The following is a 21,301-nucleotide window of genomic DNA, read 5'->3' as shown; positions in this document are numbered from 1 at the left end:
TTAAGGATGACACTATTTAACACGTTCTTCACTGGGGATAAGCCTTCTCTTTTCATAAAATGGTTGGTTCCTTGTGTTTTTTTCCTGAGCACAAGCCATGAACATAGATGTTCAGTGGGTATATACTGGGCTACAAACATGAAGATTGGGATACTATGATTGCCATATGATCCTCTGGAATGTCATGAGATCCCAGGTTAGGAGGCTTTGTGTTCTGGAAAAATCCATCTAAGGACAGTGAGGGTTGTGTAGCAAGACAGCACTAACTCAACTGGAGAATAATCATTATTCACATGATTATTTGTTACCAAAGGATAATACCTGTGGATGGGTTCAAAGGGATGAAAGGGACCAAAAAGGAATTTCGATGGCTATGGAGAAGGCAGTTTTAATCTCAAATGAAGGATCTGACTCAAAAGCTCAACAAAGAAAGTTTAGCTTTCCCTAAGAATTGGGTCTAAGATGAGGCTGCTAGGAATTCACAACTGAAGAAGTAGGAAATGTAAAATCCCATCTGTGTTCAAAGTATTAAACTCCATTTAGAAATAAAGCCATACACCTGTAAATCCCTCCTCCTATGCCTGCTGTACCCCATGCAATACAATATTTTTGCATTCAACGCAAGTGAACAGTTTGCTTGGGGCTGGTGACCCACCCTAGAGGGAGGGAACCTAAGAGACAGGGTTGAGCTTAGAATCCATTGCCCAAGAGAAGGCCCTAAATCACCCTCAAATGATGAAAGCAGAAGTAAATATTCAGACAACCCTGCTTTAGAACTTTAGCTTCACCCAAAGAGCACACACTCTAAGGATCTCACTGACCCCCTGAACTCAGGAAGAGACCTGATTCTCAGTACAATAATTACGATTTTAAAAAAGCAAATTCAGCAGAAGCGGGAGAAACAGAGAGATGGCAGCGAGATAAGGACCTGGCCTGCCAATTCCCACTCTGCAGATGAAGGGGCCACAGGCCAAGAAGTGCAGGTGCCTCTAGATGCTGGAAAAATAAATGAGTCCGGAGGGGAACAGCCAGCTCCACTCACCACCAGTCCCTCCCATCAGGAAACTTGCACAAGCCTCATAGATAGCCTCATCCACCAGAGGGCAGACAGCAGAAGCAAGAACTACAATCCTGCAGCCTGTGGAACAAAAACCACATTCACAGAAAGACAGACAAGATGAAAAGGCAGAGGACTATGTACCAGATGAAGGAACAAGATAAAAACCCAGAAAAACAACTAAATGGAGATAGGCAATCATCCAGAAAAAGAATTCGGAATAATGATAGCGAAGATGATCCAGGACCTCGGAAAAAGAATGAAGGCAAAGATCGAGAAGATGCAAGAAATGTTTAACAAAGACTTAGAAGAATTAAAGAAAAAACAAACAAAGATGAACAATACAATAACTGAAATGAAAACTACACTAGAAGGAATCAATAACAGAATAACTGAGGCAGAAGAACGGATAAGTGACCTGGAAGAAACACTGGTGGAATTCACTGCTACAGAACAGAATAAAGAAAAAGAATGAAAAGAAATGAAGACAGCCTAAGAGATCTATGGAACAACATTAAATGCAACAACATTCACATTATAGGGGTCCCAGAAGGAGAAGAGAGAGAGAAAGGACCCAAAAAAATATTTGAAGAGATTATAGTCAAAAACTTCCCTAACATGGGAAAGGAAATAGCCACCCAAGTCCAGAAAGTGCAGAGAGTCCCGTACAGGATAAACCCAAGGAGAAACATGCCAAGACACACAGTAATCAAATTGGCAAAAATTAAAGACAAAGAAAAATTATTGAGAGCAGGAAGGAAAAAATGACAAATGACATACAAGGGAACTCCCATAAGGTTAACAGCTAATTTCTCAGAAGAAACTCTATAAGCCAGAGAGAGTAGCATGATATACTTAAAGTGATGAAAGGGGAGAAACTACAACCAAGATCACTCTACCTGGCAAGGATCTCACTCAGATTAAATGGAGAAATCAAAAGCTTTACAGACAACCAAAAGCTAAGACAATTCAGCACCACCAAGCCAGCTATACAACAAATGCTAAAGGAACTTCTCTAAGTGGGAAACACAAGAGAAGAAAAGCACTTACACATAAAGATCCAGAAGATGCATGAAATGTTCAACAAAGATCTAGAAGAATTAAAGAACAAACAAACAGAGATGAACAATACAATAACTGAAATGAAGAATACACTAGAAGAATACACTAGAATACACTAGAAGGAGTCAATAGCAGAATACCTTAAACGTGAATGGATTAAATTCTCCAACCAAAAGACAGGCTTGCTGAATGGATACAAAAACAAGACGCATATACATGCTGTCTACAAGAGACCCACTTCAGACCTCTGGACATATACAGATGGAAAGTGAAGGGGTGGAAAAAGATATTCCATGCAAATGGATATCAAAAGAAAGTTGGAGTAGCAATACTCATATGAGATAAAATAGACTTTATAATAAAGAATATTACAAGAGACAAAGAAGGACATTATGTAATGAACAAGGGATCAATCCAAGAAGAAGATATAACACTTATAAATATACATGCACCCAACATAGCAGCACCTCAATACATAAGGCAACTGCTAACAGCTATAAAAGAGGAAATGGACAATAACACAATAATAGTGGGGGACGTTAACTCCTCACTTACACCAAAGGACAGATCATCCAAAATGAAAATTCATAAGGAAACACGAGCTTTAAATGACACAGTAGACCAGATAGATTTAATTGATATTTACAGGACATTCCATCCCAAAAACAGCAGATTACACTTTCTTCTCAAGTGCGAACAGAACATTTTCCAGGATAGATCACATCTTGGATCACAAATCAAGCCTCAGTAAATTTAAGAAAACTGTCAAACAGAAAATTAATACGGAAACACGAGCTTTAAATGACACAGTAGACCAGATAGATTTAATTGATATTTTTAGGACATTCCATCCAAAAACAGCAGATTACACTATCTTCTTAAGTGTGCACGGAACATTCGCCAGGATAGATCACGTCTTGGGTCACAAATCAAGCCTCAGTAAATTTAAGAAAACTGAAATCATATCAAGCATCTTTTCAGACCACAACACTATGAGATTAGAAATCAATTACAGGGGAAAAAATACAAACACATGGAGGCGAAACAATACGTCACTAAAAAACCAAGAGATCACTGAAGAAATCAAACAGGAAATCAAAAAATGCCTAGAAACAATAGACAATGAAAACATGACGAGCCAAAACCTAAGGGATGGAGCTAAAGCAGTTCTAAGAGGGAAGTTTATAGCAATACAAGCCTACCTCAAGAAACAACAAAAATCTCATATAAACAATCTAACCTTACACCTAAAGGAACTAGAGAAAGAAGAACAAACAAAACCCAAAGTTAGCAGGAAGGAAAGAAAACATAAATATCAGAGTGGAAATAAATGAAATAGAAACAAAGAAAACATAGCAGAGATCCATAAAACTAAAAGCTGGTTCTTTGAGAAGATAAACAAAATTGATAAACCATTAGCCAGACTCATCAAGAAAAAGAGGGAGAGGACTCAAATCAATAAAATTAGAAAGGAAAAAGAAGACACCTCAGACACCACAGAAATACAAAGCATCCTAAGAGACTACTACAAGCAACTCTATGCCAATAAAATGGACAACCTGGAAGAAATGGACAAATTCTTAGAAAGGTATAACCTTCCAAACTGAACCAGGAAGAAACAGAAAATATGAACTGACCAATCACAAGTAAAGAAATTGAAACTGTGATTAAAAATCTTCCAACAAACAAAAGCCCAGGACCGGATGGCTTCACAGGTGAATTCTATCAAATATTTAGAGAAGAGCTAACACCCATCCTTCTCAAAGTCTTCCAAAAAACTGCAGAGGAAGGAACACTCCTAAACTCATTCTATGAGGTCACCATCACCCTGATACCAAAACCAGACAAAGATACTACAAAAAAAGAATATTACAGACCAATATCACTGATGAATATAGATGCAAAAATCCTCAACAAAATACTAGCAAACAGAATCCAACAACACATTAAAAGGATCATACACCATGATCAAGTGGGATTTATCCCAGGGATGCAAGGATTCTTCAATATATGCCAATCAATCAGTGTGAAACACCATATTAACAAATTGAAGAATAAAATCCATATGATCATGTCAATAGATGCAGAAAAAGCTTCTGACAAAATTCTATACCCATTTATGATAAAAAATCTCCAGAAAGTGGGCACAGAGGGAACCTACCTCCACATAATAAAGGCCATATACAACAAACCCACAGCAAACATCATTCTCAATGGTGAAAATCTGAAAGCATTTCCTCTAAGATCAGGAACAAGACAAGGATGTCCACTCTCTCCACTATTATTCAACATAGTGTTGGAAGTCTTTGGAGCACGAACCCGTGTCCCCTGCATCGCAGGCGGACTCCCCCTGCGCCACCAGGGAAGTCCGCAGCTCAATATTAAAAAAACAAACCAATCCAAAAATGGGCAGAAAACCTAAATAGACATTTCTCCAAAGAGGACATACAGATGGCCAAGAAGCACATGAAAAGCTGCTCAACATCACTAATTATTAGAGAAATGCAAATCAAAAAGACAATGAGATATCACCTCACACCAGTTAGAATGGGCATCATCAGAAAATCTACAAACAACAAATGCTGGAGAGGGTGCGGAGTAAAGGGAAACCTCTTGCATTGTTGGTGGTCTTGTAAATTGATACAGCCACTATGGAGAACAGTATGGAGGTTCCTTAAAAAACTAGAAATAGAACTACCATACGACCCAGCAATCCCACTACTGGGCATATACCTAGAGAAAACCATAATTCAAAAAGACACATGCACCCCAATATTCATTGCAGCACTATTTACAATAGCCAGGTCATGGAAGCAACCTAAATGCCCATCGACAGATGAATGGATAAAGAAAATATGGTACATATCTACAATCGAATATTACTCAGCCATAAAAAGGAACGAAATTGTGTCATTTGTAGAGATGTGGATGGATCTAGAGGCTGTTATACAGAGCGAAGTAAGTCAGAAACAGAAAAACAAATATTGTATATTAACACATATATGTGGAACCTAGAAAAATGGTACAGATGAACCGGTTTGTAGGGCAGAAATTGAGACACAGATGTAAAGAAGAAATGTATGGACACCAAGGGGGGAAAGTGGCGGGGGGTGGGGATGGTGGTGGGATGAATTGAGCGATTGGGATTGACATGTATACACTGATGTGTATAAAATTGATGACTAATAAGAACCTTCTGTATAAAAAAATTAATTAAATAAAATTCAAAAAATTTTTTAAAAAGCAAATTCATTCTAACTCCTCAGAGCTGATGTCTATGCCCTCACCCAGTTCTAAGACAAAAAGAAAAAAAGTAAGCTGTTTACTCTCTGTATAATTTTAAGCTTTTAGAAGCTTATACATTCATTTTATTTATGTTTTATACACATGTTGAGCACAACGTGTGAACTTAATACATGCTAATAACAGAAGAAAACAAATTATATTACAAAATGCAAATTCTTCTTAGCTGCATAAACGTACTTAAACAGCTAGGTTCCAGACATCAATTTTAGAATAATCGAGTTTTCTCTAAGTTACTCCAGAAGACTATTTGCATACAACTTTTGGAAATCTCCACTCCAAATTTCTTTCAATGTAAATAGCACTTAATGTTTTCAATCAGCAACAGGCTTAAAGAATACACTAGAATATCTGAGATCAGTGCTCTAGACTTTTCTACCTATCAGAAGTGTGTGTGTGTATGTATGTGTGTGTGTGTGTGTGTGTGTGTGTGTGTGTGTGTGTGTGTGTAACAATAGAGTAACTGAATTTGAGCCAAATCCATCTTGCAGCTGTACTAATAATTTAATCCTAAAAGGATATTTAAGTATGTATTCAAATATGGATAACTTAAAAATCTTAAAATCTCAAGCCACAGCCACAAAAAATGGTATCATGTAGTAAAATTTCTTTAGAATCTCCATTTACAATTCCAAAAAAAAAAAAAAGCCACAGATACAGAGAACTATCTGATAGCTAATTTTATTCACCTCTGCTCTGATTTTAATATGACTACATTAAAAGACCTTGTAAAGAAATTTAGCAATGTTAAATTTCAGTTCAAGGCCTTTTTAAAACCTTTCAGTTCCAGCATAGAGATAATACACAGAAATATCATTTCCAATGCCTGAGAAACAGTGAAGCATGTGCTTTAAAGAACGAAGTCATATTAGTCTCACTTGCATTGATGCTCCTTCCACTCTTGCCACACAGGCAACCCGATCCAGGAAAGTCACTGCCACAGGCACCGCCACAAAGAAGCCTTTACAAAATGCCTTGAAGTATCTCTTCACCCAGCCTTGAGACAGTGCCATACCTAAAAGCACAAAGAAAACAAATATGAAATTAGCCTCAATAAGGTGAAAAAGAAAAACATAAAAACAGCCCAAGAAAAATAAGAGTTAAGAAAAAGCAACCTCATCTCAATATGTTTCACACTCATCCCTATAACCACTGGAATAAATTTGACTTAAAATCCCAAAGGCAAATACATTAACTTAGGTTAACTCTTTTCAGTAGCTCAAGTAGCTTACTCATTTCAATAGAAAACTTCTCCTCACAAAGCAATGAGTTAGAAAAAAAATAAGCATTCCAGAAGTAAATCCTTTCCTGTTGCTGACTATGGTGGAGATGCTCTTTAAAGCCCTGATATCTGTTCTCTTCTGTAATAATAGAAGTTCTAGTGGGACACATGGCTGCCCAGCCCCCCTTGCAGCTAAGTGTGACCATGTGACTATGTTTGATGAATGGCATATGAGCAGCAATTACATACTTCCACACTGTGCCCTTAAAAGAAGTATGCCCTCCACTTTCTGTTCCCATTTTGTGATACCTGTGATAAGGACGTGGTTGTAGGAACAGGAGTAGCCATCTCAAGTTAAAGATGGCAAAGCAACAAAATAGAAGGGTCCTAGGTCCCCAGCACCATGCAGACACTGTCATTGCCCTGCATCGCTTACACGCGAGCTGTTAATTAAGAGGTAAATCATTTTCCATCATATTTAAGCCAATGCTATAGGGCCTATGTTATAGCATCCAGACTGATCCTAACTAATACAACAATGAAATCTATGAAAAATCAAGAAAAAAAATCACTGAATATGAATTCAATACAGAAAATTATCAACCCTCACTTAGCCCTGTAACTTGATTAATTTTCAGATTTCAGATTGCCTAGCTAAGGCAATCCTTAAACTGTCTCAAGCAATGAAAAACAAAATAGTGAGAGATCAAAATATGCTATCCTAGAAGATCCAATGGACCCAAACTCAGTCCAACAGATGAAGAATCTTCCTGGCTGGAAAAGACAAATGACCAGTTTGTTCACCAGTTTCTCAAAACAATACTTATTCATACTGTGTAACAGACTATAATTTTTGTCTGTTTTATTTCTTGAACAGGACTAGATAGATACAGGGAAACAGGATTATTCTAGCAGTCCAGGGCAAGAGATGATGGTAGGATGGATTATGGTGGTGGTGGTGGTGGTAGAGAGGGACCAACATGGGCAAACTTATACCTATTTTGGAAGTTAAACTGACAGGATTGAAAATGGATGGGCAAGGGCTGGGGAGAGGAGAGGAGACAAGAAAACTGTCAAGGGGTAGTTGTGACCTATCCAAGCACTGTTATTTTGTCATTCCCTTGGATTGCATTCCTAAGTACTAAAAACATGCTCATAATTCAATTCCTCAAACTTCTAATAAGTACAAGGTCATAAGGTGGGTGCTAGGGATACAGGAGTGAAAAGTAGATACAGTCCTTGCACTCAAGGAGTTACAAAGTGCCAGGGAAGACTGTCCTTAAACAAATATTTCCAATGGAAATGAGCATTAAAATGGGCCAATATCTCTGGAGCACAGGAACATGGAGCAAGAAAGTCTATCCATCAGAAAATGATTCAGGAAGGTCTCTCAAAGGAAATGGCGTTTGAGGTGAGACCTGGGCTCTTCAGCAAAAGGAGCAGCATGTATGAAGTCTTCAGAGCAAAATAAAATATGGTTATTATAGAAACTAAAAGAAGTTCAGTTTGGATGGAGTATACACAAACTTTACTATGTTAATTCTCAATTTTTAATTCAGTAAACATTTATTTATTGCCTGCTAAACACCAATGCTAAGTGCAGAGGATATAAAGACAGCTACATATACAGTACAATATCATTTTAAAACTCTCACTAAATATATTTTCTATATAAATGTATGCATATAAAAGCATTTTGAATAGTTATCTGCAGTACTGTTTTAATCATTTAATAAACACCCATATGTCACTTGAATAATTATTAATATATAGAGAGACATAAAAAAGCAGGTTTACCAAAATGCTAAAAATGGTTCATTCTAGATGTTGAGAAAGTAGATGATGAACTATTTTCTTCTTTGAACTTCAGTTGGTTTCTAATATTTAAAAAAGAAAGATGGTCCTCAGAAGTCACTTTAATGTATAGATACCATGGGGTAAAACTAGTCTTGCTCTCTTTCCCATCACAATAAACAAACCACACTTTTGCAGTCTAGTCCCTGCTGCTCCAAGTAGAACAAGTAAGATTCTTCTCTGTGCACCGATCGATATAACTGACTGCAATTCTTTTATGTAGCCGATTCAGACTATGACAGAATATTACATGCTTTTGAAAACATCTTGAAAGTCTGAAGAGCCTTGGAAATTCTTACTTTCTACTCACCCATAGTAAGTACTTTAGTTCAAACAGGAAAAAAATACTGACAATTCATATAACAACTAACCTGACCACTTGACTATTTAAGTAATTAATAAACTGGCTTTAAACACACAAACCTATGCTTGCTTAAATATATTTTAATAATCAGGTCAAAGAGACTTAGATAACCAGAGGATTTAGACTCAAAAAAAAAATGGATAGAATACAAATAGAAAAACATGCTTCTATATATCTGTGGCTCTTACAATAAAAGTAGCAAATATACTGACAGAATGAAAATATAATGTGTTCTCTTGGCTGTTCCCTGTGCCCTGCATGCATGGACCTTCACCTTCACTAAATAACTAGGGATAGCAGCAGGATAGAAACTAGGAAAGCTTCAAATACAATGACGCCACAGCTATCCCAGTTGTAAGGTAGCATGCATGATTACAATGTAAATTAAAGGGGAAAAATACATTAACATAAGTTGCATTAAATTCAGGTTCCCATAATTTTACACCTCCAATTCTTTTCCAATATAAACTCCCCCCTATACTGCTACTCCATTCAGTCACTGTGGCACCCAGGAAGGAGCATGGTAATGAGAGTCAGGGGCCCTGAGGTGGTGTCCTCTCTATGTCTACAACTAGCTGCATGACTTTCATCAACTCACTTCTGGTCCTCAGTTTCCTCATCTATAAAAAGAAAGGAGTTAGATTCAATTTCTAAGATCCTTTCTAGGGCTAACATTCTATATTTCTATACATTTTTTGATTGTTTCTCCAGGACATTGAAAAGGTACTAAAATTAAGAAAAGCACTTAGATTATTATTGACTAAGAAGAAATGTTATGTTGCCTTTTAGATTTGAGATTTTTTTTAATGTTGAAACGAAAAAATAACTTTGCTTTTATTAAACAAATAGGTAAAAAGGGAAGCAAAGAGGAAGTTGGAACTAGTGCAATTTCTGTGAAAGGACATTTTAAATACAGGTAAAGACCTGAAAGCCACTGCCCTTTCCCTTCTCACACTCACAACTCCACTGCTCATCAGGGCACTGCTGCCATCTCCTGAACAACGGTAAGGACAAATATTTTTCTACTGAGAGATTCTCAAAGAGCATGTGGGAGGTGTGCCAATCTGAAGGTGTGCAGATTCTGCCCCAAGCCAAGGGGGAAAATAAAAGCTGCCTTGCAGATAAGGGGTCACTATTTTCAGAGGCTTAAAAGCAAAGTCTCAGTACAGTCCTGTCCCACCCGAATTGTGAACCACACCTCTACCTCATAATAAAACGCTTTTAGAAGCTTCTCACTATCATTAGAATACTAAAGCTATACATAAATGAAGAAATGAATATTATACTTCTATGTCAAGTCATATCAATAAAATGTTTAAAGTTCTATGGCATTCACACTTCATTAAAGTTAATGTATTTCTTTTTCTATAAAGAACCATTGGGATGACCTGGTGTTTTGTTCACACCTTAAATGTTTAAAACTACCATACTAATAAGCACCTAGCATCCACTTCCTCTGCCAAAATTTCCTTTAAGCAATAATAATGTGACCATCCCTGGCAAAAAAGGAATAATTTTTATTCCTAGTGAACTAGTGAACTCAATTCTTCTAGTAACCATGCAAGTCATTTAGGTTCAAAACACTGCTCCTGAGAAAATTATTGCTTAAGTAGCAGGCAAATCTGGTTCATTGCTCAAGTACATAAACTGAGAATATTTTTAAATAAGCTTTCAGAGTTCACTGAAATCATATTTGCCACCTGGTATAAAACACCTGCAAGTAAAAGGTTTTTTGGTGCTACTGACCTCAACCACATAATGACCTATACTCTAAATACCTCTCTTTCCTCTCACAACTTGTTATGGTTTGATCATACATGAATTCATCTAAAATCATTCTTAAATTTGCATATATTTTAGCTTATACAAAGTCACTAATCACTCATCCATAGCAACCAGGTGAATAAATACAACTCAAGTCATCCTAATTATAAAAACTATTTTAAAATTGTGTGGCAGGTTTGAAGGTAAGAGGAAAACAATAAATTACAAAGCAGTATCTTATATAAAATGTAACCTTTCCATCATAGAAATCAGCCTGCACATTTGGATAGCCAAATCAAGATTTTATTTGTAAATTCGAACTATGAAAATCAGAGAATAAAAGAGCAGGGACCCAAACAAATCTGACACCCAATTCCTGACTCAGTCAATATATATTTATTGATCACCTACTATGTAACTGTATTAAGGGGTGAGCACATAATGCAGAACAAGGCAGGCTTGGTCCTTGGCCACGTGGAGCTTACATTTTCATTCTCTCTACATTAAGTGCCTACTTTGTGCTACTCACTATGCTAAGATACCAAAAGTAAAAAGGTACACTGAGTCATAGTTCCTTCCCAAAGGACCTGTGATAAGATCACAAGAAATGAGTAGATGACCACACACGATCAGGCTACCCTCCTCCATGTATCTCTCCAGGAGCTCCTGGTACCAATAACCTCACTCTGCAAACAAAGCATAAGCATGTGCAATAGGATGCAGGAGGCATTAGGATACGTTTACACTGAATCAAGGGAAAAATAATAACTGATGAACTAGAACAATTTTGATTCCACTGGAAGCAGATCTGGGAAAGTAACTGATGGATACCAATTTGAAATAAATTACAGGGCCACCTTCCTCCTTTCAGATTATAAATAAATACTATAAAAATAGATAATTGGTAATCTTTAGAATGTGAACTCCAGCATGAAATTATTTATCTTTTAACTTGTGTGACTTAATAGTTCTCACTCAAAAATGTGCAGAAAGGACAAAACAGCAAGAAAAAATAAAGTATGAAGAAAAAGTAGTCAAAAATAATAAAGGAAAGAAAGCTGGGCTTCCCTGGTGGCACAGGGGTTAAGACTCCGCCTGCCAATGCAGGGGACACGGGTTCAAGCCCTGGGCCAGGAAGGTCACACATGCCGCAGAGCAATTAAGCCCGTGCACCACAACTACTGAGCCTGCGCTCTAGAGCCCACAAGCCACAACTACTGAAGCCCATGAGGCACAATTACCAAAGCCCGCACACCTAGAGCCCATGCTCCACAATAAGAGAAGCCACCGCAATGAGAAGCTTGAGCACCACAACAAAGAGTAGCCCCTGCTCACTGCAACTAGAGACAGCCTGTGCACAGCAACGAAGACCCAACACAGCCATAAATAAATGTATTTAAAAAAATAAAAGAAAGAAAGAAATGTAATGGGGTTACACATAAAGTGAAACATGTTCTGGAAAAGAAACCCAATTTTAAAAGTCCACGCTGGGAGAGGACTGGGGTTGGCTGCGTGAACACAGCCTGAAGGGGGCTAGTGTGCCACAGCTAGCCTGGAGGGAGTCCAGGAAAAAGTCTGGACCTCCCTAAGAGACAAGAGATTATTGTTTCGAGGTGCGCAAGGTGAGGGGATTCACAGCAGTGCCTAAATGAGCTCCAGATATGGGCGGGGGCCACAGCTATCGGCACAGACCCCAGAGATGGGCATGAGACGCTAAGGCTGCTGCCGCCGCCACCAAGAAGCCTGTGTGTGAGCACAGGTCACTATCCACACCTCCCCTCCGAGGAGCCTGTGCAGCCCGCCACTGCCAGGGTCCCGTGATCCAGGGACAACTTTCCCGGGAGAACACACGGCATGCCTCAGGCTGGTGCCACACCATGCTGGCTTCTGTCGCTGCAGGCTCGCCCCAAATTCCGTACCCCTCCCTCCCACCGGCCTAAGTGACCCAGAGTCCCCTAATCAGCTGCTACTTTAACACCGTCCTGTCTGCGCAGGGAACAGACCACCTCAGGTGACCTACATGCAGAGGCGGGGCCAAATCCAAAGCTGAACCCCAGGAGCTGCACGAAAAAAGAAGAGAAAGGGAAATCTCTCCCAGCAGCCTCAGGAGCAGTGGATTAAATCTCCACAATCAACTTGATGTACCCTGCATCTCTGAAATACCTAAATCAACAACAAATCATCCCAAAATTGAGGCGGTGGACTTTAGGAGCAACTGTAGACTTGGACTTTGCTTTCTGCATCTAATTTGTTTCTGGTTTTATGTTCATCTTCATTTAGTATTTAGAGCTTACTATCACTGGTAGATTTGTTAACTGATTTGGTTGCTCTCTTCCTTTTATATATATATTTTTTTGCTTTTTCTCTTTTTGTGAGTGTGTATGTGTATGCTTCTTTTAGTGATTTTGTCTATATAGCTTTGTTTTCACCATTTGTCCTAGGGTTCTGTTTGGGGTTTTTTTGTTTTTTTTGTATAGTTTTTAGTGCTTGTTATCATTGGTGGATTTCTTTATTGGTTTGGTTGCTCTCTTCTTTCTTCCTTATTTTTTAATTTTTTACAATATTTTTTAATTTCTATTTTAATAACTTTATTTTATTTTACTTTTTATTTCATATTTTTTCTCCCTTTTCTTCTGAGCCACGTGGCTGACAAGGTCTTGGTGCTCTGGCTGGGTGTCAGGACGGAGCCTCTTAGATGGGAGAGCCAAGTTCAGGACATTGGTCCAACAGAGACCTCCCAGCTCCACGTAATATAAAATGGCGAAAGCTCTCCCAGAGATCTCCATCTCAATGCTAAGAACCAGCTACACTCAACAACCAGTAAGCTACAGTGCTGGACACCCCGTGCCAAACAACAACCAAGACAGGAACACAAACCCAACCATTAGCAGAGAGGCTGCCTAGAATCATAATAAGGCCACAGACACCCCAAAACACACCTTGGGATGCAGTCCTGCCTACCAGAAAGACAAGATCCAGACTCATCCACCAGAACACAGGCACCAGTTCCCTCCAGCAGGAAGCCTACACAACCCACTAAACCAACCTTACCCACTAGGAGCAGACAGCAAAAACATTGGGAATTATGAACCTGCAGCCTGTGAAATGGAGACCCCAAACACAGTAAATTAAGCAAAATGAGAAGACAGAGAAATACACAGCAGATGAAAGAGCAAGGTAAAAACCCACTAGACCAAAAAAAAGAAGAGGAAATAGGCAGTCTACCTGAAACAGAATTCAGAGTAATGATAGTAAAGATGATCCAAAATCTTGGAAACAGAATGGAGAAAACAGAAGAAACGATTAACAAGGACCTAGAAGAACTAAAGAGCAAACAAACAATGATGAACACAAAAAATGAAATTAAAAATTCTCTAGAAGGGATCCATAGCAGAATAACTGAGACAGAAGAACAGATAAGTGACCTGGAAGATAAAATAATGGAAATAACTACCACAAAGAAGAATAAAGACAAAATAATGAACAGAACTGAGGACAGTCTCAGAGACCTGTGGGACAACATTAAACACACCAACATTCAAATTATAACAGTCCCAGAAGAAGAAGAGAAAAAGAAAGGGACTGAGAAAATATTTGAAGACATTATAACTGAAAACTTCCCAAATATGGGAAAGGAAATTGTCAGTCAAGTCCAGAAAGTGCAGAGTCCCATACAGGATAAATGCCAAGAAGAAACACGCCAAGACACATATTAATCAAACTATCAAAAATTAAATACAGGGCTTCACTGGTGGCACAGTGGTTAAGAATCCACCTGCAAGTGCAGGAGACAGGGTTTTGAGCCCTGGTCCAGGAAGATCCCACATGCCATGGAACAACTAAGCCTGTGTGCCACAACTACTGAGCCTGCACTATAGAGCCCATGATCCACAACTACTGAAGCCCGTGTGCCTAGAGATAGTGCTCCGCAACAAAAGAAGCCACCGCAATGAGAAGCCAGTGCACCAAAATGAAGAGTAACCCCCGCTCATCGCAACTAGAGAAAAGCCCATGGACAGCAACGAAGACCCAATGCAGCCAAAAAAATTTTTTAATGTTTTTAATTAAGAAAAAATATTAAAAGCAGCAAGGGAAAGACAACAAATAACATATAAGGGAATCGCCATAAGGTTAACAGCTGATTTCTCAGCAGAAACTCTGTAAGCCAGAAGGGTGTGGCAGGACATATTTAAAGCGATGAAAGGGAAAATCCTACAACCACGATTACTCTAACCAGCAAGGATCTCTTCAGATTCAACGGAGAAATTAAAACCTTTACAGACAAGCAAAAGCAAAGAGAACTCAGCACCACCAAACCAGCTTTACAAATGCTGAAGGAACTTCTCTAGGCAGGAAACACAAGAGAAGGAAAAGACCTACCATAATAAACCCAAAACAATTAAGAAAATGGTAATAGGAACATACATATCGATAACTGCCTTAATGTAAATGGATTAAATGCTCCAACCAAAAGACAGAGATGGGCTGAATGGATACAAAAACAAGACCCGTCTATAGGCTGTCTACAAGGGACCCACGTCAGACCTAGGGACACATACAGACTGAAAGTGACGGGATGGAAAAAGATATTCCATACAAATGGAAATCAAAATAAAGCTAGAGTAGTGATTCTCATATCAGACAAAATAGACTTTAAAATAAAGAATGTTACAAGACACAAAGAAGGACACTACATAACGATCAGGGGATCAATCCAGAAGATATAACAATTATAAATATTTATGCACCCAACATAGGAGCACCTCAAAACATAAGGCAAATACTAGCAGCCATAAAAGGGGAAATCGACAGAAACACAATCATAGTAGGGGACTTTAACACCCCACTTTCACCAATGGACAGATCATCTGAAATGAAAATAAATAAGGAAAAACAAGCTTTAAATGACACATTAAAAAAGATGGACTTAATTGATATATATACAGGACATTCCATCCAAAAACAACAGAAAACACTTTATTCTCAGGTGCTCATGAAACATTCTCCAAGACAGATCATATCTTGGGTCACAAATCAAGCCTTGGTAAACTTAAGAAAATGAAATCGTATCAAGTTTCTTTTCTGACCACAACAGTATGAGACTAGGTACCAATTACAGGAAAAAATCTGTAAAAAATAAAAGCACATGGAGGCTAAACAATACACAAGTAAATAACCAAGAGATCACTGAAGAAATCAAAGAGGAAATCAAAAAATACCTAGAAACAAATGACAATGAAAACACGACGACCCAAAAACTATGGGATGCAGGAAAAACAGTTCTAAGAGGGAAGTTTATAGCAATAAAATCCTCCTCAAGAAACAAGAAACATCTCAAATAAACACCCTAACCTTACACATAAAGCAATTAGAGAAAAAAGAAAAAAAAAAAAACCCGAAGTTAGCAGAAGCAAAGAAATCATAAAGATCAGATCAGAAATAAATGAAAAACAAATGAAGGAAACAACAGCAAAGATCAATAAAACTAAAAGCTGGTTCTTTGAGAAGATAAACAAAATTGATAAACCATTAGCCAGACTCAAGGGAGAACACTCGAATCAATAGGATTAGAAATGAAAAAGGAGAAGTAACAACTGACACTGCAGAAATACAAAGGATCGTGAGAGATTACTACAAGCAACTATATGCCAATAAAATGGACAACCTGAAAGAAATGGACAAATTCTTAGAAAAGCACAACCTTCTGAGACTGAACCAGGAAAAAATAGAAAATATAAACAGACCAATCACAAGCACTGAAATTGAAACTGTGATTAAAAATCTTCCAACAAACAAAAGCCCAGGACCAGATGGCTTCACAGGCAAATTCTATCAAACATTTAGAGAAGAGCTAACACCTATCCTTCTCAAACTCTTCCAAAATATAGCAGAGGGAGGAACACTCCCAAACTCGTTCTATGAGGGCACCATCACCCTGACACCAAAACCAAACAAAGATGTCACAAAGAAACTACAGGCCAATATCACTGATGAACACAGATGCAAAAATCCTCAACAAAATACTAGCAAACAGAATCCAACAGCACATTAAAAGGATATACACCATGATCAAGTGGGGTTTATCCCAGAAATGCAAGGATTCTTCAGTATACACAAATCAATCGACGTGATAAACCATATTAACAAACTGAAGAATAAAAACCATATGATCATCTCAATAGATGCAGAAAAAGCTTTTGACAAAATTTAACACCCATTTATGATAAAAACCCTCCAGAAAGGAGGCATAAAGGGAACTTAGCTCAACATAATAAAGGTCATACATGACACAACCACAGCCAACATTGTTCTCAATGGTGAAAAACTGAAACCATTTCCTCTAAGATCAGGAACAAGACAAGGTTGCCCACTCTCACTACTATTATTCAACATAGTTTTGGAAGTTTCAGCCACAGAAATCAGAGAAGAAAAAGAAATAAAAGGAATCCAAACTGGAAAAGAAGAAGTAAAACTGTCACTGTTTGCAGATGACATGATACTATACATAGAGAATCCTAAGGATGCTACCAAAAAACTACTAGAGCTAATCAATGAATTTGGTAAAGTAGCAGGATACAAAATTAATGCACCGAAATCTCTTGCATTCCTATACACTAATGATGAAAAATTTGAAAGAGAAATTAAGGAAACACTCCCATTTACCACTGCAACAAAAAGAATAAAATACCTAGGAATAAACCTACATAAGGAGAAAAAAGACCCGTATGCAGAAAACTACAAGACACTGATGCAAGAAATTAAAGATAATACAAACAGATGATACAAACATGTACTTGGATTGGAAGAATCAACATTATGAAAATGACTACATTACCCAAAGCAATCTACAGATTCAATGCAATCCCTATCAAACTACCAATGGCATTTTTCACAGAACTAGAACAAAACTTTCACCATGTGTATGGAAACACAAAAGACCCCGAATAGCCAAAGCAATCTTGAGAAAGAAAAACAGAGCTGGAGGAATTAGGCTCCCAGACATCAGACTATACTACAAAGCTACAGTAATCAAGACAGTATGGGATTGTCACAAAAACAGAAATACAGATTAATGGAAGAGGATAGAAAGCCCAGAGATAAACCCATGCACATATGGTCACCTTATCTTTGATAAAGGAGGCAAGAATATACAATGGAGAAAAGACAGCCTCTTCAATAAGTGGTTCTGCGAAAAATGGACAGCTACATGTAAAAGAATGAAATGAGAACACTCCCTAACACCATATACAAAAATAAACTCAAAATGGATTAAAGACCTAAATATAAGGCCAGACACTATAAAACTCTTAGAGGAAAACATAGGCAGGACACTCTATGACATAATCACAGCAAGATCCTTTTCAACCCAGCTCCTAGAGTAATGGAAAGAAAAAGAAAAAGAAACAAATGGGATCTAATGCAACCTAAAAGCTTTTGCACAGCAAAGGAAACCATAAATAAGACGAAAAGACAACCCTCAGAATGGGAGAAAATATTTGCAAACGAAGCAACTGACAAAGGATTAATCTCCAAAATTTACAAGCAGCTCATGCAGCTCAATATCAAAAACACAAACAACCCAATCCAAAAATGGGCAGAAGACCTAAATAAACATTTCTCCAAAGAAGATAGACAGATTGCCAATAAACACATGAAAGGATGCTCAACATCACTAATCATTAGAGAAATGCAAATCAAAACTACAATGAGATATCACCTCACACAGGTCAGAATGCCCATCATCAAAATATCTACACGCAATAAATGCTGGAGAGGGTGTGGAGAAAAGGGAATCCTCTTGCACTGTTGGTGGGAATGTAAATTGGTGCAACCACTATGGAGAACAGTATGGAGGCTCCTTAAAAAGCTAAAAATAGAACTACCATATGACCCAGCAATCCCACTACTGGGCATATACCCTGAGGAAACCATAATTCAAAAAGAGTCATGTACCACAATGTTCATTGCAGCACCATTTACAATAGCCAGGATATGGAACTAACATAAATGTCCATTGATAGATGAATGGATAAAGAAGACGTGGCACATATATATAATGGAATATTACTCAGCCATGAAAGGAAACGAAATTGAGTTATTTGTTGTGAGGTGGGTGGACCTAGAGTCTGTCATACAGAGTGAAGTAAGTCAGGAAGAGAAAAACAAATACCATATGCTAACACATATATATGTAATCTTAAAAAAAAAATGGTTCTGAAGAACCTAGGGGCAGGACTGGAATAAAGACGCAGACGTAGAGAATGGACTTGAGGACGGGGGGAGAGGGAAGGGTATGCTGGGACGAAGTGAGAGAGTGGCATGGACATATATACACTACCAAATGTAAAACAGATAGCTAGTGAGAAGCAGCCGCATAGCAGAGGGAGATCAGCTCAGTGCTTTGTGTCTAACTAGAAGGGTGGGATAGGGTGGGTGGGAGGGAGACGCAAGAGGGAGGAGATATGGGGATATGTGTATAGGTATGGCTGATTCACTTTGTTATACAGCAGAAATTAACACACCATTGAAATGCACCAATTATACTCCAATAAAGATGTTAAAAGAAATAAAAAAATAAAAGTCCACATTGGTGGGACTTCCCTGGATTCCCTGAGAATCCAAAAGACCTCAGTACAAATCATGATTCAATCATGTGACTTTGGACAAATTCCTTCATCTTCCTGAGCCACAATTTTTCCACATGAGAAACCTTGCGGGGTGTTTTGGAAGTTCAGAATGTTCAGATGTGTGGCATTTTTTTTTTAAATAAGCATTAATATGAAGGGAAATAAAAAACCCATAAAACTAGCATCTGAACATATTATGTGTAATGTATTAGAGAACAATGGCTAGATCATCAAATAAAAGGTGTTTCTTGGGCTTCCCTGGTGGCGCAGTGGTTGAAAGTCCGCCTGCCGATGCAAAGGACACGAGTTCGTGCCCCGGTCTGGGAGGATCCCACATGTCGCAGAGTGGCTGGTCCCGTAAGCCATGGCCGCTGAGCCTGCGCGTCCGGAGCCTGTGCTCCGCAACGGGAGAGGCCACAACAGTTAGAGGGAGGGGCCACAACAGTGAGAGGCCCGCGTACAGCAAAAAAAAAAAAAAAAGGTGTTTCTTCAGATAAAAGCATTAGCCATGTCCAAAGAAAAGGACTAGCAATAACAAATCAAAAAAGGGCAAGAGACTTAAGGATGTCCATTACATACAATAAAACCTATAAAGCCTATCTTCTAAATAATGGGACACCTAATATCCAGAGTGATAGTTTTGTTCTACTTTAATCTAATCTTGTTCTAAGATTTGATGGGTTAGGGATGATCATCTTTCCTGATGTTTGCCAAATAACAAGAATTATGGAGTCCCAACACCAGCACTGTCCTAGGTGTTTTGAGAATTATTTTTAAGCAGAATATAAGAAATATATGACTTAGCAACAAAATTGGACCAGAGGAATAATTTATATAATAGACATTGGGGAAAAAAGAAAAGAAAAATAAGAGCTGAATTGCAAGAAAAAAAATGCATGCAAAAAGCTGAAAAGAAAAAAATGAATTAGAATGTAGGTGGTAAGTTTAAGAATGTTCACTCTAAAATTCTTACAATTTTTCTGTACGTTTAAAATTTTTCATTAAAATGTTGAAAGTAAAAGAAGGATAAATTACATTTGGTAAATTTCTCAGACAAGAGGAAAATGTGATTATGAGAGTAAAGGTACATAATGGCCTATTTCAGATAGTGAGAATACGGGCCAGACCAGGGAACAGGAGATATATTAAGAGCAGTGAGGAATAAGACTGGATTTAATGCTTATTTTTTATTTTGCTTTGTTTTGTTTCTTAGCAATATGGAAATCATCATCCCAATGTTTTTGGAAACCATATAAAACAAAATCCATATCACAACAGTTGCCCTCTCTAAGAGCTGGCTCAGGCCACCCTAATCCTATATCCTTATCCTTTAAGTCCATGTAGACATCATTCGACTGCATTTACAAATAAGGCCCAATCTCAAATTTCAGTTATTAAGATGCCATAGATTCTACAAAAGTAGTTTACCATAACAATTAACAGGACAGAAAATAGCTTTCCATGAAATGAGGAAAACCGTATTAAATGATGACCATTAGCAGGGAGAAGCTTGGCAAGATTTAAACTCTAATAACCACAAAATTTAGATTTCAACACTGTACTCTATTTTTTTCCAATGTAATAGAAAAGCATAACTGTTGTCATTAAGTAGAAGCTAAAGGCAATGTGGATATTAAGCTAACAATGTAGCAACTTAAATATATGTGTAAATGAAACAGACCAGGTACTTATCTACACCCCAAAGAAAGTAATTAGAGGACTTTGGACTATTTCACCATAAACCTATTTATTCCTGAGGCAATAATACTTTGAATTAGCTACAGAACGTATTTCCAGCATCAGAATACTTGCTGAACAGCATTATTTAGCATTTAGACTGTGAGTGAAATTGGCTTTTAAAAAATTGAGAGCCTGTAAATGGAAAAAGTATGCTTTCCAAAAACAAAATCTCAAAACCCTTCAAAAATCAAAACTAAGCAATAGAAGTCAGAGGAAATAAGGAAAAGATGATAACACTGAGAACCTATAAAAAGAAGGGCACAAGATCAACAAGAATAATAATAGGAAGTAAGCGCCAGGCGATAATA

At 37.9% G+C, this 21,301-nt stretch overlaps 1 protein-coding gene across 3 annotated transcripts in view; it reads right to left on the bottom strand.

Annotated features, from left to right (window-relative positions):
* The window catches only part of IMMP2L (inner mitochondrial membrane peptidase subunit 2), an 892,307-nt gene that overhangs the window by 842,525 nt on the left and 28,481 nt on the right, over positions 1-21,301 (bottom strand). For all 3 annotated transcript variants that reach the window (XM_024757775.1, XM_024757776.1, XM_024757777.1), the window contains exon 3: positions 6,301-6,437. In XM_024757775.1, coding sequence (XP_024613543.1) covers positions 6,301-6,435 — 135 coding nt within the window. In that variant the 5' untranslated portion in view covers positions 6,436-6,437. The remainder of the gene's footprint in view (positions 1-6,300; positions 6,438-21,301) is intronic.

This window comes from Neophocaena asiaeorientalis, unplaced genomic scaffold (genome assembly GCF_003031525.2).
Source record: "Neophocaena asiaeorientalis asiaeorientalis breed wild unplaced genomic scaffold, Neophocaena_asiaeorientalis_V1.1 scaffold116, whole genome shotgun sequence".
Lineage (NCBI taxonomy): Eukaryota > Metazoa > Chordata > Mammalia > Artiodactyla > Phocoenidae > Neophocaena > Neophocaena asiaeorientalis.
Note: the sequence above shows the minus strand (reverse complement) of the source record. Positions and strands in the feature narration are given on the sequence as shown.